Here is a 23,286-nt window from a genome sequence, read left to right on the forward strand (position 1 = left end):
TCTGTATCGCTTTAACCAAGCCTACACCAGTCCATCACCCGTAGCCAATTTCACCTCAACAAATTGTTCACCTAATACCAACTGGTATCCCGATACCGCTGTAACAAACCATATCACTAGTGAATTGAGTAATCTTAATTTGCATGCACTCGAGTACGGTGGTGACAAGCAACTTCATGTTGGTGACGGATCCTCAGTTCCTATATCACATTCTGGTTCAGCCTCCTTTCTCTCTTCCTCATCTCATTTTTTACTCAATAACATTTTGTGTGTTCCCTTCTTCAAAAAGAATTTAATCTCTGTCTGACAATTCTGCATCGATAACAATGTCTTTTTTCAATTTTATGCTAACTCTTTTTCTATTCATGATTGCAAGTCCAAGAAGCATCTTCTTCAAGGGACCACACGTAATGGCCTCTACACCATTCCACCTTCGGTCTCCCCACCTTCTGCAATTTCCAGTCATCTTTCTGTACCTACATGGCATAACAGGCTGGGCCACCCGTCCATCAAGCTTGTCCAGTCCATTCTTCGACAACATCAACTTCCTTTTGAGCACACTTTAACTCCTTTTTGCAATGCCTGTGCTCAGGCCAAAAATCATAGATCACCTACTTATCAATGACTAAATAAATCAACTGCACCATTTCAGCTTCTATTTTCAGATTTATGGGGTCCATCCCCGTATGTGTCTCATGATGATTATCGGTTTTATATCACCTTTGTCGATGATTTTTCCAGATACACATGGTTAATTCCACTCAAAGCAAAATCTCAAGCTCTTGATGCTTTTATCACCTTTAAGACTAATGTTGAACTTCAATTCAATACAAAAATCATGCAATTCCAGTCAGACTGGGGAGGTGAATATCGACCATTTTCCAATTACTTAAAATCATGTGGCATCACTCACAGAATCACTTGTCCTCACACGTATACTCAAAACGGTATTGTTGAGCGAAAGCATCGTCACATCGTTGATACGGGTTTAGCCCTTTTAGCTCAATCATTCGTGCCTCTCCATTTTTGGCCTCAAGCGTTTCTTCATTCAGTGTATTTAATTAACATGTTACCATCTCCTAGATTACAAAATAATTCGCCTCATTTCTTACTTCATAAAACTCAACCAGATTACAAATCTCTGCGAGTATTTGGCTCCGAATGTTGGCCTCTAACCGTAGCTTACAACTCACAAAAATTCAATTTCCGTTCCCTTTCCTGTGTTTTTCTGGGACTAAGCCAAAATCACCGTGGTTTTTTATGTTACCATATTCCTACTGCTCGAACATACATTTTGAAGGACGTTCATTTTAATGAAAATAGCTTCCCTTACTCTTCTCTGCCGAAGCCTCCCACCTCGTCTCAGCCCACTCACACTCTTCTTCCTACTTTTCAGATCAGTCCTCCTATGCACTCCACTTTAGCTTCTCCATCAATTCTTGGACCTCCACCTTCGCCTTCACCTTCCTCGTTGCCATCACCAAGTCCATCGTCCCCACCACCTCCACTGCACACACACACAATGGTTACTCGTTCACAAACCAACTCTCTTAGCCCCACTACCTTTCATGATGGTACCATCAAATGGCCATTACCCTATGCCTTCATAACTGCTGTTGGTCCCATTCCTAAAACTCCTGCTACGTACACCATAGCCAAACAGTACCCTGAATGGCATCGACCAAGGAATTTCAAGCCCTCCTCACCAACCAAACTTGGACCCTCGTTCCTGCTTCACAGGCCACCAACACCATCACCTGCAAATGGGTGTTCCGAACCAAACGGCTTGCCGATGGTTCCATTGAACGTCGTAAAGCTGGCCTAGTTGCCAGAGGATTTCTTCAGCAATCCGGCATTGATTTTGAAGAGACTTTCAGCCCTGTGGTTAAGGCCACCACGGTTCAAACTGTGCTTGCACTTGCTGTTTCTCGAAACTGGAATGTTCTTCAGTATGATGTGCAAAATGCGTTCTTGCACGAACCACTTCATGAAACGGTCTTCATGGCTCAGCCGCCTGGTTTTTCACATCCTCAGTATCCATCGTTTGTCTGCAAATTAAATAAAGCCATCTATGGCCTTCGACAGTCACCTCGTGCTTGGTATGCACGTCTAAGCTCTCGGCTCGTCGACCTTGGTTTTACGATTTCTACAGTAGACTCTTCTCTTTTTATTTGTCACTCTACCAACATCACTACTTTTATTTTAGTATATGTTGATGACCTATTGGTCACCAAGTCTTCCATGCAATATATCTCTGAGCTCATCCATGACTTGCGCCATGATTTTCCCATCACTGACTTGGGCAAACTGCATTACTTTCTTGGTGTCAAGGCTTTTTATAATGTCAAGGGTCTTCTTCTGACACAGCATAAATACATTAATGATTTGCTGCATCAAACTAATATGCAACATGCAAAACCAATAAAGACCCCTATGTCTACGTCTGAGAAGTTTAGTGCCTTTTAGGGACAACCATTTGAGAACCCGACGTTATATCGCAGCACAGTTGGCTCTCTGCAGTATCTATCCTTTACAAGGCCTGATCTTGCCTTCGCCGTAGGGAAAGTATGCCAATTCATGCATAGCCCCCATGTGCCTCATTGGCAAGCAGTAAAGAGAATCCTTCGCTATGTCAAGCATACGTCCACTGTCGGCTTGCAGTTATCCCCATCATCTTCTGCACATCTTACAGCTTGGTCTGATGCCGATTGGGTAGGATGCCCAGATGATCGGCATTCTACAAGCGGCTACTGCATGTTCTTTGGTTCTAATCTTGTTTCTTAGTCCTCAAAGAAACAACCAACAGTTGCTAGATCATCAACCGAAGCTGAATTTAAAGCAGTTGCAAATGCCACTGCCAAAATCATATGGCTTCAACACCTCTGTCGTGATCTTGGCGTTCTTTTAACAAATTCACCCCTGCTATATTGCGACAACATGGGAGCCACGTACCTGTCCTCTAATCCCGTTTTCCATGCACGAACTAAGCATGTCGAAATAGACTTTCATTTCGTGAGAAATCGGGTACAAAATAATTCCTTAAGAGTAGCTTTCATCTTTGGAAAAGATCAGCTTGCAGACCTGCTTACTAAGCCTCTTTCATCGTCTCGGTTCGCATCACTTTGTTCAAGTCTTCAGCTCCAAATTTTGCCGCTCGACTTGAGGGGGGATGTTAAGGACAAAGTTACCCCTGCACCTACAATGAGCTACAATACCTCACAGCAAAAGAATTTGAGTCTTACCTCTGCGTAACAAACTCTGCACAGCATGCACAATGCACTCCTGAATATTGCACTCGTTAGCTGTCATTGTACAAACCGATTTCTTGTATTTAGAACATTTTGGATTCTTTGTAGCACAACCTCTATAAAAAGGCAATCATGTAATTGCTCCATATACAGAAATATAAAAACAGAGCTTAGTATTTCAACAAAGACTGTTGAGGAGGAGGCATCAGTTTATACTGATGAGGTCGATACCCTTTCTAATCATGAGGTGAGGGATTTGGTTATTGGTCCAGTTGCTCTACCGTATGACAGGATAAAGAGCATCAAACAGGCAGATTGATCCCATTTCTTCAAGATTTTGAATTTGATAATTGCCAACAACATTGACCCTCGGTAGCACAAGACAGATGTTGGCATTGATCGAACAAAATTTATGATACGGGTCACCGTGGCATTCCCATCCACTTGATGGGGTATATATTCGATAGGATTTGATCAGAGTCTCAGTACATTTCGATGGATATACTGCTGTTTGGGATCCTGATCCCCTGATTTCTACTGTTTGCTGGTGTTGTGCCTGATGTTGCCGAGCGTAAACGGGAGCCAATGGGACCGATAAACAGCATCACCCTCTCACGCAGCACGGGACACTCGAGACTGCGTCTTCGTGGACATGTTCCAGATCCGGTTGATCCTCAGAGAGATGCAGAGCCGGGAGATCATGGAGTATCAGCTGCTGGAACATCCACACAGGCCGAGGCATCAGTAAACAATGTTACTCGTGAGGAGATGGCTGAGATTGTGTGTGCAGCGATCAGCGAACAGACATCAGCAATGATTGATGCAGTGCGTATGGAGATCCATTCTGTTGTGTCTGTGCTTCATACACAGATTGATGCCATGTCTGTGACTCAGGTCACCATCTATACTCGACTGACACAAATACAAGAACGTATAGCTGCAGTCGAGGAAGTGTGCAAAGACTTGGGTCTTAATTAGTACCTTCTATCTTTTTTTTTTTTTTATTTAGTTTTTGTTTTAAGTATGGACAATATTTTATATTTTGTAAATTCAATATTTAACTATGAAATAGTATTATTTTATATTTTCTAAACTAATTATTAATTTATATTATTCCTATTATTTAATTAACCAATTTCTTATATTTACTAGTTAATATAAATATAATTCTGTAAAAAATTAAAAATTAAAAAATAAAACCCCTGGTCACCGTTCGAACGATAAAAAATAAAAAATTAACGTTCAAACAATAAAATCAGTTTCTCTCTAAAAAAAAATTTTACTTAACTCTTCAAAATTACATTCGAACGATAAAATGTATACGTTCAAATGGTATATCTTTAGTATTTGAATGTTTAACTAATTTGGGATAAAATATTTCGTTCCTAACTAGACCATTCGAACGATCTGGACATCCGTCATTTTTTGGGAATGAAATTCATATTTCGTTCCAAAATCTAACTTTTTGGGATGATTTTCATTTCATCCCAAACCAAAATTGTCCCAAAATCTATTTTTTGTTGTAGTGATAATTTAATTAACTTCATATCGACCGTGAATAAGCAAACCGATGGATGGAGTAACTAGCTAGCTACTTCATTGGCGACATCTATCAGTGGGACTTGCGGATCAGAGATATGATCCCTAGCCTAAAAGCATCGACTGTTTTTCATAAATTAAACAAAATCAATAATAAAATAAGGCTTCATTTGTTTTCACGTGTTCGTCCAAATTATATGAGGTGAAACTTGCATAAGTGTTACGTACACCAAATAGTAGGCCTGCACACTTAACCGTCTAAACCAGAATTTGGATCCGACCCGATCCGGTCAGCAAGAAACCACACGACAATTCAACCCGACCCGACCATAACTTGCGGATCGGGTCGAACCCGTTCTCCTTACCCTACTTTTAATCCTCCCCTCCCCCTTCATCTCCTCTTCTCTTACTCCGCCATTTTCAAGATCAACCATGTGGTTCTGAAATTTGTGATTGCCTCCGCTACGAACTAGGGCTCTGAAGTGTGCAATGCGATTCCTTCAAAGAACTCGGTTTCGGTGCTGTCGAGTCTGATTTTTCTTGTCGAGACTCCTCCTATCATCATCAGGTACTGGATTTCAATTTTGGTTTCGATCTTCGTCAAGAAAATGTTTGTTTCATTAAACCCACCTCAAATGCCACCACCTTAAACCCATCTCAAATCTCTCTCTTAAACCCACTTCAAATCTTTGTCCAAGACCTTCATGACCACCACCAACAACAGTCATGGATACTGATCCGATCTCAACCCTGCCAAGCGTTTGGGACCTCAAGCCAAGAAACCTCTCTGATGATATGGTGCCGCTCAACCCTAACAACAATAACAATGTGATACAGTTTGACATCTCCGTCAACAACAACAACTCTGTGGCCGCCACAACTGCCATGATGCTCCAGCAGGAGCTCTTGATCATGTCCAGATGGCTGGAGTAGGAGATTTTGGACTGATTCTAAGAGATGTTTGCCTTGTTAAGGATTGAAGACGAGACAGAAATGGAGAATACTGTGAGGCGTCAATTCTTTTTCTTCATGATCTCGAGTTGATCAGTTTCGTCGTGTATTAATCTGGTAAAGGGTTTGAGCCGCTGAACCCGACTAAAGTCGAGTGGGCCCAAGTCGGGCCTTTCTGATTGATCAAGCCAGGCCCCTTTATGCACAGCCCTACCAAAAAGTATTTGTAAAAATATAGTTTGCTATGCAATAATTGAAGAAGAAGAAGAAGAAAAGAAATGATCTGACAATTAAAGCATTAAGCAATTGATGAAAATGTCTTAATTTAAATTATTTCATTACTATTTTATAATTTATTTTATTATTATTTATGAAATTCTAATATCATGATCTCATTACCCAATTGCATGACTAATTAATTAATTCATTCATACATATTAAGATCAAAAGACAAATTTATTTTTCTTTTCTTTTGGTAAACTTTCCAGTAAGTTGTCATCATCATGGAAGTGGTTCAGCCGAAAAAAACAAAAGATTATCATGGAAGTTTTTTCAGAACATCATGGTCCATGAAAGTGTTTTGCATATTGCAGGCCAACTAGTAATTACATACAAAGTGGGAGCTTCTTTGTTATGATATTGATTTGTCCTCTCGCAGGATGATCAAATTTCAATGCAATTTTCAACTTGTCTTCTAGAATATTGTTATTGCTAAAATCGCACAATGTTTTGAAAGTAATAAAAACAAAAAAAGTCATTCCAGATTAGCTATGAGGATATGAGCCTCAGTCGATATAGTCTGAAAACCCCAACGTGATCCAGTTCGACTGTGCATACGTTTATAGCAGTGAATGAAAAATAAATACTAAACATGTAAAAAAAAAGATAGACACATAAATTTACGTGATTCGGTATTTTGCCTATGTCCACGGGATTTTTAGGGAGGGGAGAGTCTACTATAATATGTTTGTTTATAGTCTCTCATAGGCTTTCTTCTCACTGTACAGTAGAGATCTAAAATATATTGGTCGGAGAATTTCTTGTCACTGTACCTCTTGTCATGAGGTTGAAGAAGCTCAAGACGTGCTCGAAGTCCCCCTTCAAATAGTTTGGCTATTTCCTTTTATATGCCCTATCTTTTTGTGTTCCCTTAGGGAATGGTGAAAATTGTCGCCTTCCTTTGCATGTCTAATATCTCCTTTACTTTCTGCTTCTTTGTTTTTTCTCTTATCCTAACACCTCCATTTTACTTGCCCCCTTGTCTCCCCTTCTTTTGTCTTCTAGTGAGGGGACTTCACCCTTGGGTTGGGCTAGGCTTAGTAGCTTTTTTGGGCCATGTATATTTTATCCCCTCCAATAGCTCGTGATTCTTAAGGGCCATTTGTTGAAAAAATAATTTTGAGAATCTTTAAATATAAAATATGCAGTTGAAATAATACATCGAAGCCTGTAAAGAAATAAATCTCGAGAGTGAGTTCCTAGTTATTTGTTTCTATCGTGTTAAACGACAAAGATTTCTGGGCGCGGAGTTAGGCAAGAGATGTACTTGACGGAATATGATGCGAGCGCAGAGCTCGGACACAGCATGAGGTATACTCAATTTTGTAAGATGCGAGTGCGGAGCTCTGTGTAGCAGGAGGTATACTCGACCGAGTAATATGCACAAGTGGGTGATCGGACAATCAAGTGACTTGCTCGCCTGCTTGAGCACATGGGGCTAGGAGGTCGAGCGGTTTCTGACCTTTCCTGCTATTAATTTATATTGAAAATGGGGCTAAGCTGGGCGACCGAAAGATTGGATCCAACTGCCATTATCGAAAAGCATATATTAGTCTGTTGTTGATGGTCTTGGTGAGATTTTCCTTTTTCATCACAAACCGCTATTAACGTTTCCATTTTGCTATTAGTGTTGGAGTTCGTAGGTGGTACTCTACTCAAGGTGAACAAGAAGCCCGTTGAACCCCTGGACCCACCTTAGACGGTTGTTCGAGTCGAGCGTGAGGTAGTGGTTATAGCACAGGTGTGCACACCCAACATTTGCTGGTGGAGATGCTATCCCTTAGTTCTTCTCGATCAACCTCGTAGACTGAAGAAAGAGATGAGGCAAGCCCATGGAGACACGGTGCTTGACTCCCCTGGTCTTCTCGGCCAATCTCATAGACTAAGGCAAGCCTATGGAGACACGGTGGTTGACTCCCATGGTTGTCTTGCATACCTTGTAAATTGAGGCAATAGATGAGGCAAGCCAGTGGAGACACAATACTTAGTTCCCCTGGTCTTCTCACCAACTTCATAGACTGAAGCAAGGGATGAGGCAAGCCTGTAGAGACACGGTGCTTGGCTCCCTCGGTCTTCTTCTGACCTCATAGACTGAAGCAAGGGATGAGGCAGCCCGTGGAAACACAGTGCTTGGCTCCCTTGATATTTTCACCAACCTCATAGACTGAGGCAAGGGATGAGGTAAGCCTGTGCAGACACGGTGCTTGGCTCCACATCCGTCACACAAATGATGAAGATGATCTCTTACTAGATAGAAAAGCACGTGTTGCAGATAACATGTATGGTGGGAGATCAACCAATAAAGAACCAACATCCACCACACAACCGAGTATTGCAAAACTTCTACGTGATGTATTTAGAAGACCGTACATAAGGAGAGTGCGTTTTTCCTTTTTCTAGAGAAAGAAACTCATCATTCCATTCAGTTTTGTTGGAGAGGAAGTTGTCGGTCCATCTCCTTTTCCTTTTTCTTTTCACTATCTATATGTGAATATGCTTATATGGTAGTTTTTGTTCATTGGTTCAGATTTTCTCAAATTTGCTGCACTCCGGCCATGGAAAGTCGACATGCGCCCCATCATGAAGTTTCCTTGCTGTCGATCTATTGGAATGATGCAAAACCACGCCCAAAATGTCGGCTCATGGCCCTCATGCTCGACTTGTTTCCGTATGTAGTCTTCACACACTGCTGCCTCCAACAGCTTCGCTGGCAACACGCACTGCACCACAAAATTCCCCACCCTAGCTTCGATCCTTCAAATCAGCTCAACCCCACCTCCATACCTCCGGTGTGTGGTCCTCACACACACTCTAGAGGCACGGGTTGATTGTTCCTCCACCGCAGATTTGCTCTTCCAATGTCGATCTATCCAGATTATCGCTTTCTCTAACAAGTGATCTTATTAAAGTGATTAATGATCTCTCCAAAAAGCATATCAAAACAATGAACTATAGTGCACCTTCTTACACTATCTCTAGCAGTAGCTTACCTTCTAAACGTCTTTTAAGATAATACCCTCTTAGTAAGACCTGAGTAGAAACTAAGAAATTGGTATCAAAATCTGCTTTTTTTCTTTCTTTCTTTCTTTCGTTTTTCAGCACTTTTACACTGCGGTTGTTGTATTAGAGTATTTGTTAGGGAATTCTATCCCCTAACATGTATCATCTTCTTTCATTTTAACCAAGTTTACTTGCTTAGAAAAAAAAATAAAAAATAAAAAATAAAAAGGGAAAAAAAACCGTACGTACGTGTGGCTCTCTTCTTAATTGAGTGCAGAAGATGGCGGGACTTGTGGATTTCCACTACGAGTAGGTCAAGAAGGCTTAAGGGTCACGCGCGAGAACTGTAGTATTGATCATTGTGATCGTCGACGATAATGATCAGAATATTAACTTGTCTGCACAAATAGAAGAGTGTGTCGACCGATCGAGTACTGACCATAAAAAAGGACAATGTTAGGTTGATCTTACATGTGCACTCCAAATATGCCTATAGTGTAATTGTATTGATCTTTCTTTTGTCAAAAAAAAAAAAAAAAAAAAAATTATTAAAAAAATCTCTAAATTTATTAATCATCACTTTCTTAAATATTAAAACAAATTAAAATACTTGATGAAGAGGCACATATATTTCAAATAAAAGTAAAGAAAATTATTTATTTGTTATCAATAATTTTTTTGGTAAAATAATTAATTTTTGTAATGAACTTATTCTCCTCATAAATAGTAATTTTTTGTAATTAATTTTTGCTAATTTTGGAATCTTACGGTGATGCATATGTACTTACGTACTCGAAATAAGATATTGGCTGGGAAGTACGTAGATCAATCATCTTTTGTTGTGTATATAGTACTAGAAAAAACACAATCGAGAACTCTACGTACAAAAACTTCAACACGACCAACCATGTAATTGCTATTAGCTATATATATATATTCTTCCAAATAGTATATATGCATGGTTCTCAGTCAAACTAAGTACGTATGCTCATAAAAAATCAAAATAATGATCTTGAATTGAATATAATAAACACCATTATGAATATATATTACAGAATATCAGAGTTCCCATCGAAAGTATCAGCATATATATATATATATATGCCCGGCCTTATATGATCTGTAAGTAGAAATTGTTCCTTCCAGTATTTGTTTACTGCATGCATGAAGCATAATTTTTTCTGGGCACCGAGCTAGCTATTGGCAGCACTTAATTAATACATGGCTAAAGCACAAGCCAATATTGCAAACATAAATGACCGTTGAGTTACGGACGTTGGCATCCTGCCCTTGTCTTTCCTTAGGAAGAGACATTGGTAAACAGGCAAGTTGATTAGAACCAGGAGAGCACAAAGAAGAATCTGCAACGTAAATGGCTCTGAAACCAAAGTTTGCACGTCCATCATATAAATCACCCTCTTCATTCCTCCAACTAGACAAAATGCGTTTAGCAACGCAAGTGTAGCTATAATGGTAAACATTGGAGAAGAAGCACCAAACTCCATAAGCTCTTGCTCGTATCTCTCCGATACATCATCGTCGGCCACCTTTTGCGTGACGACAAAGGCAGACTTTGAAAATCCCACTAGTTTTAGAATGTAGTCAAGAAAGCCAAAGATGAAGGAACTAATTCTTCTGAAGAGCCACATCCTTTGATCATTCCACCAACCTTGAACTGTCCCCCCAAACCAAATAAATTCTCCAAGGCTGTATGCCCGGTGGAAAATGATGACGAATGCAAATGGTAGCACCCATGCGCTCGAAATCTGTTAGTGCAAGACGATTCTAATCTTAGAACAACCATGCATAGACAGGTTTGTTTCAAATAAGGAAATTTTCGTACCTTAGGAAACAAGGAGATGCCTCTAAGCAGGCACAGGGAAGGTACTGCAACATAGTACAGCGTGGCAAAGCCGTTTGGAGCCCATAGCAAATAGATGCAATAAGAAAGTTGAAGTTTGAGGGGAATCTTTTTGTACCCATACACAAAGGGGCAGTACCTTGAGGCAAAGATCTGAAAATCACCTTCACTCCATCTTTTGTGCTGTACAAGTGATTGCAGTAATGTTGTGGGAGGAAGTCCGAGGAAGCCTTTCCTTTCTGGATTGAAGTATATGGATCTCCAACCTCGACAATGTATAGCGAGTCCCGAAAGGACATCTTCCACTGGACAGCCATACTTCAAACCCACCTGAAAATCAACACATGCATGTGTGTGTGTATATATATATATATATATATATTGTTCAATTTGAGCATTTTAGGGGGAGGGGGGGAGAGGAGAGAGAGAGAGAGAGACCTCGTTTCCCCATTGGGTGTACTTCTCTTCATAGGTACAACTTGCAAGGACTTTGGAAGTATCTTCTAGGACATGACTCGCGCTCTCTTCTATTTTAATGTCATCGCGTCCCTTCCAGTTTGCCTTACATTCCTGATCACTATACTTCTGTCCACAAAGAGTGTTTCTTCTGTGAAAGCACCCAGTACCAATAAAGCATGGTCCTCCATTCCCGTCAAATCCTGGAATCTCTGCCTGTATTAACACGCACGCAGTACCCCACACACATTCCGTTTTTAAGTATTCTAAAATCAGGAGTACGCATGCATGTTTAATTAATTCGATAATTTAAAATCAGTACTACTTCATGTTAGTGTTTTTTTTTTTTTTTTGCTTACCCCCATTATTACGTTCAAGGAACTGGCGTAGACGTCGTTCTTCGTAAGGTTCTCGAAGGACTGTGGAAACTGTACGAAGCCAACTTCGTGACCCTTCTCTTCATCCATGTAAAAACACACAGCATCCCTCACTGACTCCGAATTGTTTGAATACATGTCGCAATCCAAAATAAGAATTATGGGGCCATTGCTAATCCTCGATGACACCCTTATCTGTATATATATATATATATATATTTATCATAAAAGATTATTAAGTAGACCTGGATGCGTCAAATATACAACTAAAAACTTTTGATGTGGATTTATGTATCTATGGCGTACGTACGTACCAGTGCATTCACGGCTCCTGCTTTGAAATTGTGGTGGTATTGTGGTCTCTTTTCACGTGCTAAATATACCAAGGTTGGCAAAGGTTGTCCTTCAATGTCTACAGCCTTGGGGTCTTTCCCATCGATAAGCATCTGTGAATTAGCCACAACTCTATTAATTAAGCAAGTAAAAGAATTGTGTAATCTTGGAGAAGTACGTACTAAAAATTCACTCTCATGTATATATGACAGTGACATTGTAGATCAAAGTACTACTTGAAGAATGGTTTGATGATCACGTCGGCTTGCAACCAAATTCCACTCTCTGAATCCCTTGTGTTGTTTGCGTATTTCTTCGGAAATTCGGCCTAGCTTTGTGGTGGTTTCAATCCGTTTCTTCATGCCTTCATATGATTTCTATATATAACATGAAACAGAAATTATTTTATTTCCTATTCGATTGTGATTAAAAATAAATGAAAACAAAATTACAAGATGCCAGTTATATATCTAAGGTCAGCTGATTTTAGATACCATTAGATATGTCAGGGGAAAATTAAAGTATCGTATCTGTTGTGCAGAGAGCTAAATTATCATAATCTGTGGAGTATAGATGATCAGGAGATCAGCTAGCTGCTCCGTTTAGAGAACTATCGTTTGAACCATCATAGATTTTATCTGGGTAAAGTTGCTAACCGATAATAAAATGTGGTACTTGGAATATTATACGTAAATGCATATAATAGTATTTACCGTGAGATCCATTACAATTATTAAAAAAATAAACCAAATTGCAAGGGGATAATCCCCAATGTTGGGCCGAGCTGAACAAGCCCAACCTGCGGAGTCTTGATAGGTCTAAGGGCAGCCCAATAGGGTAAAAGTGGCCTGAGAGGATAGGATGGGCTGGGCTAGGCCAGTCTAGGAGTCCCGGAAAGAGGCGACTAAGTGGCAGGCGCTGGTCAAGAGTCAAGACTTAGAACGTCTGACACACTACTGGCCGACAATTCTGCATGCAAAGTCTGGGACAACCCTTGTCCCTAAACCCTGGCGGTTGGACAAGCCTAAAGGTCAGCATACATAACTAAGGTCACGCCGCATTAATGGAAGGTAGAGACGGGCACACCACAACGTGAAATCATGTCGCATTTAATGAATGATGGAGGAAGGCACGCCACGACATGCCTTCGATTGCTACTGGTCATCACGACCAGATTTGGATGATCAGTTGCATAGTAAAAAGTTGGTAGGGGGACGTGACCTGAGTGCGGAACGATATCCGCACGATCGACTTACCAAGGTCCATCCCTATAAAGTATATATATACCCCATTTGCGAGGGAAAAAATTTTCTAGATACTTTTTACACTCAAGCTTTTGTAATTTACAGACAAACAATTACATGCTAATTTAAGAATTGGAGGTGTTTCTTATCACTCCAGAGCCTTCATTTCTCCATAGTTGTAGGAGTAGGTCGGGCCTCATAGAGTTGTTCAGATAGCGAAACACAACATCAACACAAATTATAAATATTTTTCATACTAACTGATCATCATAATGTCGCAAACCTCTACGTTAATACATAGTGTATTCAAAATATTAATAAATTAACTTGTAAATAAATTTTTTTGGCTCTTTTATAAGGGAGTGAAAAAGGCATGAGACCGTGCAGTGCAAGCCTTGTACCATTGGACATCCTTATTTATCTTTCCATCACGCTGTATAATACGAGAAATCGAGTTGAATAATTGATCGTCAGGTCCTACCTGGCCTAAATTAGAACAAGTACAAAATTGGCATGAAAAATAGTTGTCAAGAATGACATCATGAGTGAGGTTTGACTATCATGATTGAAGAGTAAAACAGAGCAAAATAAAGCGACAGATGATGTTGACACTTTTTTTATTTTTTTAAGTAACTTAATTTCAGTAAACTGAAAAGACGATACATGATAAGAAAATGTGATTTCTTAACAATTATAACAGTACAAAATAGTGGAAAAAGAAAAAAAAAATATTTGAGATTAATTTCTTATACTCATATTCTATAAAAAGACGTCATCTTATAAAAACATAGAAATAAAGTGTTTGCAAAAATACAAACAAAAAAACCACTACTAGAGGCGGTGGAACGTCCCCTAAAAATGGTGAAGGTAGTGGTTGTAATGTCACATACTATCTTGAGTTCTTTTTTTTTTTTTTTTAAAGATCCACGATCCCTCTTGCAAGATTACACAATTTAAAAAAAACGATAACATAATGTACCAGTCAGAATCTGAGTCGAGTAGTTGGCAATGGGCCAACATCGACTGTGGCTATGTGTGCAAGACACACCACCTGAGAAGGTGAAAAGACGAGCCGATCTGAAGGATTTGAGGCTGTTGACGTCGATGGAGTCATGCGTGGCCTCAAAAGCCGCTCCAGGATGCAGTTGTGCGTGGAAGATGCGCACGGCATGGGTCGCGTGTGCGGTGAGCGATCCGAGCAGAATAGCAAATGTCTTTCTCGAGCTTGAAGATTTGCGACTGGGGAGACAAAAAAGGTAGTACGTGTTGGTCGGAGGTTGTCGAAAAGCAGAAGATCAGCTAGATTCGACAGTATGGAGGAAAAATTAAGAGAAAAGCTAGAGGAGGAAAAATAAAAAATAAAAAGGTAATAACATTAGAGCTATAGTGGCTGGCTAGGGGAGGAGGTGCCGAAGCTCCGACCACCTCCACCCAATGGAAGGGAGAAAATCCTGGAAACTTCAAGGAGGAGTCAGCTAGGTAGAGAGAAGTTTTCTGGGTAGAGAGAAGGTATTAGATGATGTTGACACTTAATACATTTTTTAAGATTTTTTATGGAAGAAAAAGGGCAAGCAGGAGAGCCAAATTAACTACAAATCACCCATTTTTAAAAAATAAATTATAAATTTATTAAAAATTACTTTTTTAATTATTAAATAAAGAAATATCATCAATATTCAACTTTGTCGATAGCCTTATATATTGGGTGGGCCGGGTCACCCGCTAGGTTAAAAAAAAAATTAATTTCGTTTTACATTATTTTTTTAATATTTTAAAATATTTTTAAAAACAAAAATAGAATTGATAACATTATTAAATAATATTTTTTTAGTCATTAAATAAAAATAAAATAAAAAAATTAGAACGGAAGCTTGAAGCGGATCCTAACTTTTTCCTTATATATTTTCCTTTCCTTTAGAAAATATGACCGACACAATCCTAGTCCAATGTCAAGTACCGTCGGTGAAAATCGTCATATCTCCCATGTCTGGACGAATCGGTAAAGATAAGATTTTTCATCTATAGTAAAAACATCTTTCATCAAAGTATATAAAACTTCTCATCTAAAAAATTTACTAAAATATATAATTATTGTATGAAAATAAATATTAATAAAATATTATACACATTAGTTATTTATATATAATATATATGTTTTTAATTAAAGTGAAATCCATATTAAAACCTTTTAAACCACAGTTACTAATTTTAAAAAAGTTAAATCTCGTAAATAAAGTATATATAATAAGATTGCATGGAAGATGATGATGATCTGGATCAATAAACAGTACTATTAACAGAAGAGACAAAAATACTTACATATTTAAGTGTAAATCAAGAAATATAGACGACCTATCTCTATCCAGACCAGAATAAATGAAGTTTTTCAAAAAAATTTATTAGTGGAGGAAGACCTCCTAAAGATAAGAGACATAGAGCGAAAGAGAAAATCAAAAAAAGATCTTTTGTGTATAATCCTGCATAATCTAACGTGGTTAGACATGCGCGCATCAACGTCAATCGATCGATCGATTCCCACTAGGTGCAAATAGAGGTCGCGATGGACACCCATCATGCATGTAATTATACTTGTCCTAATAATTCAGTGGCTCCTAGCTTAAAGTATCTTTAATGTCTTTGCGTTTAATGATTAGCACACAGTTAATTATTGCATCCATCATAATGATCATCATCTTCAATGAAAAATATATATAATATATGAGCACGAGTGAGTGCGACAATCAACATTTTAATCAAAATTATATATATATATATATATATATATATATATATATATATATATCTTCTATATATAAAAAGTGTGTATGAAACGAAAAATCTTGTTTTAACGGTTTTTCTTGTTTTTCCGTTAAAATTAACACCGTTTGTTTAAATACGTGTGAATGTAATTGGCATATAGAATGAAGACATAAATGTTGAGAGAGATAATATTCAATGTTGTTATATAATTTATTAATCACAATAATTACAATACTTAATAGTTTATATAATAATAAGTAATTAAATATTAGTTATTATATTTTTCTCTTTCTCCTTAACATATACACGTGTATTAGGTGCATAAGACGTAAATTCCTAAGTATAATACATGTGTATTATACGTTTCATTAAATCAAATTATTAAGTATTCTAAATTTAAAAATCTCATATAATATATAATACAAGTGTGTTTAATCAAAGTGTTTTTTTCCCATAGTAGTAGGACGTAACTTCCACTAAGTCATATTCCACACGTGGGCTTGCTATGATGGGCACATGACAAAAGTCGTGATCATTGAGCTAATCAAGAAAGAGTAAATTCGACCAACAACTTCAAAATATATTTTAGGATTTATATATATGCTATATATAAAAAATATTATACCACAAATTTTATAAAAAGATTATGTTTTAACTTTATGTTGATCTTGATCGATTCAACTAACAGCAAAATAAGAATTTCAATATTGTCTCTATTGATCGTCCACATGATTACATAAATTGATGAATTATAATACAAACATCAAACGACACATATTTTGAACTACCGTTTGTGTTAGATTTTTATTAAATTTTTCGTATACATCTTTATTAAAATTATGGAGTTATAAATATGTATTCGATTATATGATATTTTGAACTAATTTTTTTATCTTCTCCAATATGCCTTAAATTATTAAGTGACATCAATAATTTTTATAAAATATATATTATTTTTTACAAATAATCATTTCATAAAATTAAACAAACGTGCTTTGCACGTTGCTTCCATCTAGTATATATATATATATATATATATGTATGTATGATCTTGTACGTATACGAGCTCTCTGTTCAAATCAAACAAATCACGTGCAGGCGAACATGACTGATCTAGCAGAGTACTGTGGAAAAAAAGTATATATCCATTCTAGCTATACATATAATATATATAGAGATAGATTCCTATCTATATATTTGATCACTACTGGCGTGGAGTTATGGAGAGCCATGTAATTGTGAAAGCTACGTATACGTACCGTGCGAAACCTAGCTAGTTTTGGATGAAAAGGACGACATATGCAAACCATCCTGCAATATCTTTCGTGCAGGCCAGCATGTCTATTATATATGGACAAAATGTCTATATTTTCCATACGGTGACAAATTTGAAAAAATGGAAGTAATTGATCGATATGAAAGAAATATCCAGAAACAGTTTTTCACACGGCAAAGATTGCATGATGCATGCATTTGTATATATGATGCTAGCTAGCTAGGAATATATATAAATATATATATATATATATATATATATATATATATATATATATAATGCTAAGAGTTCGCTGTCTTTCAGACTAATTACATTCTACTTGTGCATGTGTGCAGTTGTACGTGTCATGGCATTATTTTCTACCAACAATGATTAATGGAGAAAATTAGAGTTTATAGTTTTGTAGAATAATGAATAATTTGTATGCGGGGCTTTAATTTAATTAATATCTTCGTTCTATTTGGAATAAATAATTATATGAAAAATTATTATTTTTGTACCGTTTCTCATCGAATAGCGACTGATCATGTATGCACTTCCAAAATATCCTACCTCATTTATTCCATATATATTCGCATATAATAATTAAATATTAAACGGTGTTACTCGGCCCCCAGTTGACCAAAGTATTACTGAATGATTTTTTTCCTATTTTCTAAATTTTAGATTTAAAAAATGGTTATATTCCCTTTAGTTCATGAATCTACAGGAGGATTATTTCTCGGTCATGATGATCAGTTACTGAAGTACTTTAGGCTTAATTTGGTGGTTGCAGCTGGCATATATAATATTTTTTGTCCTTTATGTATGTGGTCCAACAACATGCAAATTAAACAACTTGCAACTGAGGGTTGCTAGGAAAGAGCGAGGGAAATCCTTGGAGTTGATGAAGAACAAGATTTACCTTGATGGAGGACCACTCCTTGGCCATGACATTATCCTCAAGTGGCTCAACAGCTGTTCGGAAATAAGCTTCCGGAGATCTTGGTTCTATCTTGAATTTCTTGCAAAAGGGAAGCCAAATCTTTGAGAAACTTGAGGCTTCCACCATCGCGTAGAACGTCAAATCGGAACCACCATCGTCGGAAAGATAAACGTTTAGCTTTTGAGGTGGATAGTCATAAGCCATGACTGATAAAACTGTGTTGATCACCATAGCTGGTGGTTCTATCATGGGGTCCGCGGTGCATACGAATATGTCTATGCCCGGCAAAGCCTCTTCGTATCTGTTTCTCTTACGACCAAAATTAATTAGCATGTAAATTAACCTCTTACCGTATAAATATAATAGAGAGAGAGAGATCAGAAAGAGAGGCACATGCATATTAAAAAAAAAAAATCAGATATGTGAAAGAGAAAGGGGGACCTGAGAGAAAGCCGATCTTTGAAAGTGCAACGGTAGATGGGATTCCATCGGACAATTACAGTAATAAACCAATAAAGGCAAAACCAGAGCTCTGAGAGAAACAATCCTATCCAAGCCCACCTTCCGGCTTCTTCTTCTGATGGTATATTGCTCACTCTATATACAAAGATGAAGCATACACCCACGAAGAGTGAAACTGCAAATAAGTGGAAAGGAATACGTGCCTTTGCTGACTTTGTCACATAAAGCGGAAGATGATGGTTTTTTTCCATGATCTCCACTTCCTTCCTCTCTCTCTCTCTCTCTCTCTCTCTCTCTCCCGCTGTCTGTGTGGTATGCTGCTTAAAATGAGGAGCTAGTGCTGATGTTTATAGCACTGGCTAGCAAATGCTGAAAAGGTTGGAAACGACAAGCATGTGAAGTAGCTAGGAGGGCCCATGCAGAGTGCCAAAATGAAGATCGATCGACTAGAGACAAAGTACGTACAAACATATGGAAAGTAAAGCCAAATATTACTCCAATATTACAATTTTGATACACTTGAGGAAAGACAATCCAAGAACACAGAAGAAAAAAAATCCACGAAAAAGTTGTTAATTGCCATGTTTATATAGGTACTTTTGTGTTAGCTTAGAAAAAAGGGTACGTACGTACTTTTACGTTAGAAAATCGCAAGTAGCTTCAGGATTTATCATTGACTCATGTTACAGTTTATCTTTGCAATTTTAAGGAATCTCCCACCTCTACTTTATTTTAGATGAGTTTTTGAAAGCAAAGCAAACAGTCACTAATTGTTCTACGTACGCATAGAAACTGTTCACTCGTGCATATTAATACAAAGGGATATTTTGCGATCATGCTCCATCAACTGTATTTTATCAGTTCTGTTGTTACATATATAAATATATATATATATGAGCAGGCTCGAATTGAATAGTGATCATACGCACCTATATATAGGCCCTTGAAAGTTTACCTTATCAATCTTTACCAATTATTCAAGTAGGAAAATATCTTGATCAGGCTAGCTTGATGGGGTGACATCAATATTATTCTTGTTTTTACACCCCCAATAGGATGTCGATCACGGTATTGAAGAACAGACTCTCAAGATGGGATTGTTGCTAAAACTTTAGGATTTCAAATGGGACATAGATCATGAAGTAGGTCTTAAAGTATTTGTTACTCACGATCTAATTAATACTTGTCGAAATATTTATATGGACAATAATAAATATTGTAGGATTTACTCGTGTGTTTATCTCTCTCACTTGATGCCCTCAAGTTTCGACCACAGCTTGAGGGACCTTGATCTAATAGTAGTACTAGTAATAAGCTTAATTTATATAGCTTTTAAAAGTTTATCAGCTATACATATATATATATATATATATATATATATATATATATATATATATATAGTTGGGAATTACATACAAAAAACACTTCCAATCAACCTAAGCTCTATATTTCTCTCACGCTTCTCATACAGTGATATTAATCGAGAGATCAGCAGATAACTAATATTCCACCACATCCACTAGGGAAGTTAATTTCCTCTAATTATTATATTCCGAGAAGCCAATACCTTATAACCTCATGAGCTGCAGTCTGCTTTTAACAAAAACGAAGAAAACATATAATGAGGTATGTCCAGTTTGGAAAGTAGTTAATTAAGCTGATCATGATTTTTGTTTTAGGTGATCAGCTGATCATGGTTTTTGAACGTTGTCGAGGATGATATAGCTCGCCGCCCTCTCTCTTCGTGTCTCTGTGTCTCTCTCTGCGTGTGCGTGGTTCTGTCATGTCTTGGGCATGGCGATTGCGATTGCAGCCACCATGGTTCTGCTCGGTATCCTGATCTCCTTCACTTCGGGCCGCGTGGTCAGTCTTGTTAAGGTATTTCTTTCCTTATTTTGGGTTCTCGAACATTGTTGGTTGATCGGACGTTTTTTGGTTGTGATCGATGAAAAGTAGATATTAGGTTTTGAGAACTGCTGGATTTACATAAAGTAAAACTCGTAAATTGAGGTAGATTTATAGCATTTATTGAATCTATTTTATTATATGAATAAAAATAACCTTATAATCTGATTTACTACAATAAACACATCATTTCATAAGTTTATAATCCATTTATTTCTATAGTATTTTCCGTAGGTTTTACATTTATAATACATATATTCTTGCTCTCAGCCAAGAAAAATAAAAGAAGGAAAAAAATAAAAGAGGAAACTATAGTACTTTTTCACTGTTTGGAGTCCTGAATCAAATTTTGGAGAAGATGAAAGGAGTTTTTGTTGGGTAGACGAATGGAGCTTTTAGCTGGATGGGCGAAGGGTCATTCACTCGCTCGAAAAAAATAAAGGACGAAACTATAACACCTTTTCATTGTTTGGAGTCTGAATTTTGTCAGAATTTTTTTCAATTTTTGGAGCCGATTGCAAGCCGGTTTGCACCAGGCGGTTGCATCTATCATTTTTCTTTTCATTATAACCCAGTTATGTTCACCTGGCCCTTCAGTTCCCTTTTTTTTTTTTAGCCGTAATTAAATATACTGCACCAATATTTAACTATGGCGGTTTAATTTGGAATGCGGTAACTTCACCTTCTTTCTTTTTTCTTTTCTTCAGAGAGATTGGGATATTGTCGAGCAAAAGAAGGTGCAAGAAAACGTGCAGAGGTTGGAAGATGAGCACAAGGTGCGTTTTTGAACGCAATCTTTGTAAAAAGGCAACATATTTATCTATTCTAGAGTCTTTCATAATTTCTGTGTAATCGGATACAGTAGAAATATAGATGGAAATGTAATAGTATTCTGAATTTCCTCACAGTAATATTAGCTACGCTTTAAAAAAAAACTATAAATAATAAACAGTAAAATATTCTAGATGATAGGTCAAGTCTCGTTGCTGTGTCACATTCTATTTTGTTTCCTTGGATATGGCAGAAAGAAAAAGATTGGAAGCTTCACAAGAAATATGAAATGGAAATCTCACTTCGAGGGGAGAATCCTCCAAGAAAATAATGAATGATGGAAAATATTCTCAATTAACTGAATTGTCAGATTTTTGCATGAAACGTAGCAGCACTCATCTGACGGAATATAACATGATTGCCGTAACAGAATTGAGAAAATATTGCAGTCACCCCTTGGGTACCTAAGGGAAATAACAAACATAAAAGGAAAGACTTAACTGTTGGGCTTCCAGCCCTTACACTACCGGACTGAAGTCCACTCTTTGAAAATTAAAACAACATTCAACATAAAGATAAAACTCAATTCTTATTGTGGCCCAAGTGCTGACCCGGCCCACGTCTGGCTCCTTTCTCTTTAGACTCGATCTCTTCTCTTCTAACTTATCAGTCCCGAAGTGCTTCTGTCGGCTTCTATCGTGTTCCCTTCGCTTAGCCCTAAAATCCCATTTGACTCCTTTGACCCCCTGGTAGCCTCCAGCGCCAAGTTCCTCTAGTGTTACATTACCCCCTCCATTAAAAACACCTTGCCCACAAGGTGTGGGAAGGATGATTTGAGCTTGTAGTAGCTCTCCCACGTAGCTGCCTCCCGATCTTGGCCTTGCCAACGAATGAGAAGCTCAGTTACCGGTCGGTTGTTAACAGGCCGAATGCGCCGGCTAAGCACCTCCACTGGTTCGGGCTGGAGAACCCCTTGATTGTTCACCGCTGGCAGCTGCGTAGTCACCAAAATTCCGTCGCCCACTTTCCGTTTGAGCTGTGAGATATGGAAGACCGGATGTATTTAGGTCTCGGGTGGGAGGTTCAGTTTATAGGCCACCTCGTCGATCTTGGCTTCGATTTCAAATGGACCAAAGTACCGTGGGGCTAGCTTCAAATTTCTGCGCTGGGCCACCAAACTCTGACGGTAAGGTTGTAAGCGTAAATACACGAAATCTTCTGGTTGAAATGTTTGCTCTATTCTGTGCATATCAGCATTTTTCTTCATACGTTCTTGTGCTTTGTTGAGATTAAATTTAAGAGTCTGTAAAATCTGCTCACGGGATCGGAGCATAGAGTCGACCTTCTCGACTTGAGTGAGTCCTGGACTGTAAGACAGAAGCCTAGGAGGTTTGTACCCATATAGAGCCTCAAAAGGTGTTGTCTTGCTTGAGGTGTGGGTACTGGTGTTATACCACCATTCGACAATAGGAACCATTTCACCCAATCTTTGGGTCTGTCACCAACGAAACACCGTAGATAAGTTTTAAGACATTTGTTCACAATTTCAGACCGACCGTTCATTTGGGGATGATAAGCTATACTGAATGCCAACTGTACTCCCTGGGCTGTAAATAATTCCTTCCAAAATAAGCTTGTAAATGTACTGTCCCTGTCTGATACTATCGAATGGGGAAGACCATGCAACTTAAAAATGTGCTTGATGAAGAGTTGGGCGACTGACTTAGCTGTGTATGGATGCCCCAAAGGGGTAAAATGACTGTACTTTGTCATTCGGTCCACCACGACCCAGATGGTACTGAATCCGTCAGAAATAGGTAGTCCTTCAATGAAATCCATGGTAATATGGGACCATGGTTGGGAGGGAATTTGTAAAGGTTGAAGGAGTCCACTTGGAAG

At 38.0% G+C, this 23,286-nt stretch overlaps 1 protein-coding gene across 1 annotated transcript; it reads right to left on the reverse strand.

Annotated features, from left to right (window-relative positions):
- Nucleotides 1–10,015: 10,015 nt before the first annotated feature.
- Nucleotides 10,016–19,037, reverse strand: LOC122276436 (cellulose synthase-like protein E6). The gene is made up of 8 exons (XM_043086147.1): nt 18,691–19,037; nt 18,229–18,550; nt 12,281–12,421; nt 12,026–12,157; nt 11,694–11,906; nt 11,317–11,550; nt 10,861–11,208; nt 10,016–10,783 (listed from the first exon to the last, which is right to left on the reverse strand). The coding sequence occupies exons 1-8, from the start codon at nt 18,960–18,962 to the stop codon at nt 10,232–10,234; spliced, it is 2,214 nt and encodes a 737-aa protein (XP_042942081.1). The 5' UTR covers nt 18,963–19,037; the 3' UTR covers nt 10,016–10,231.
- Between the last annotated feature and the right edge of the window lie 4,249 nt (nt 19,038–23,286).

This window comes from Carya illinoinensis, chromosome 9 (genome assembly GCF_018687715.1).
Source record: "Carya illinoinensis cultivar Pawnee chromosome 9, C.illinoinensisPawnee_v1, whole genome shotgun sequence".
NCBI classification, from domain to species: domain Eukaryota; kingdom Viridiplantae; phylum Streptophyta; class Magnoliopsida; order Fagales; family Juglandaceae; genus Carya; species Carya illinoinensis.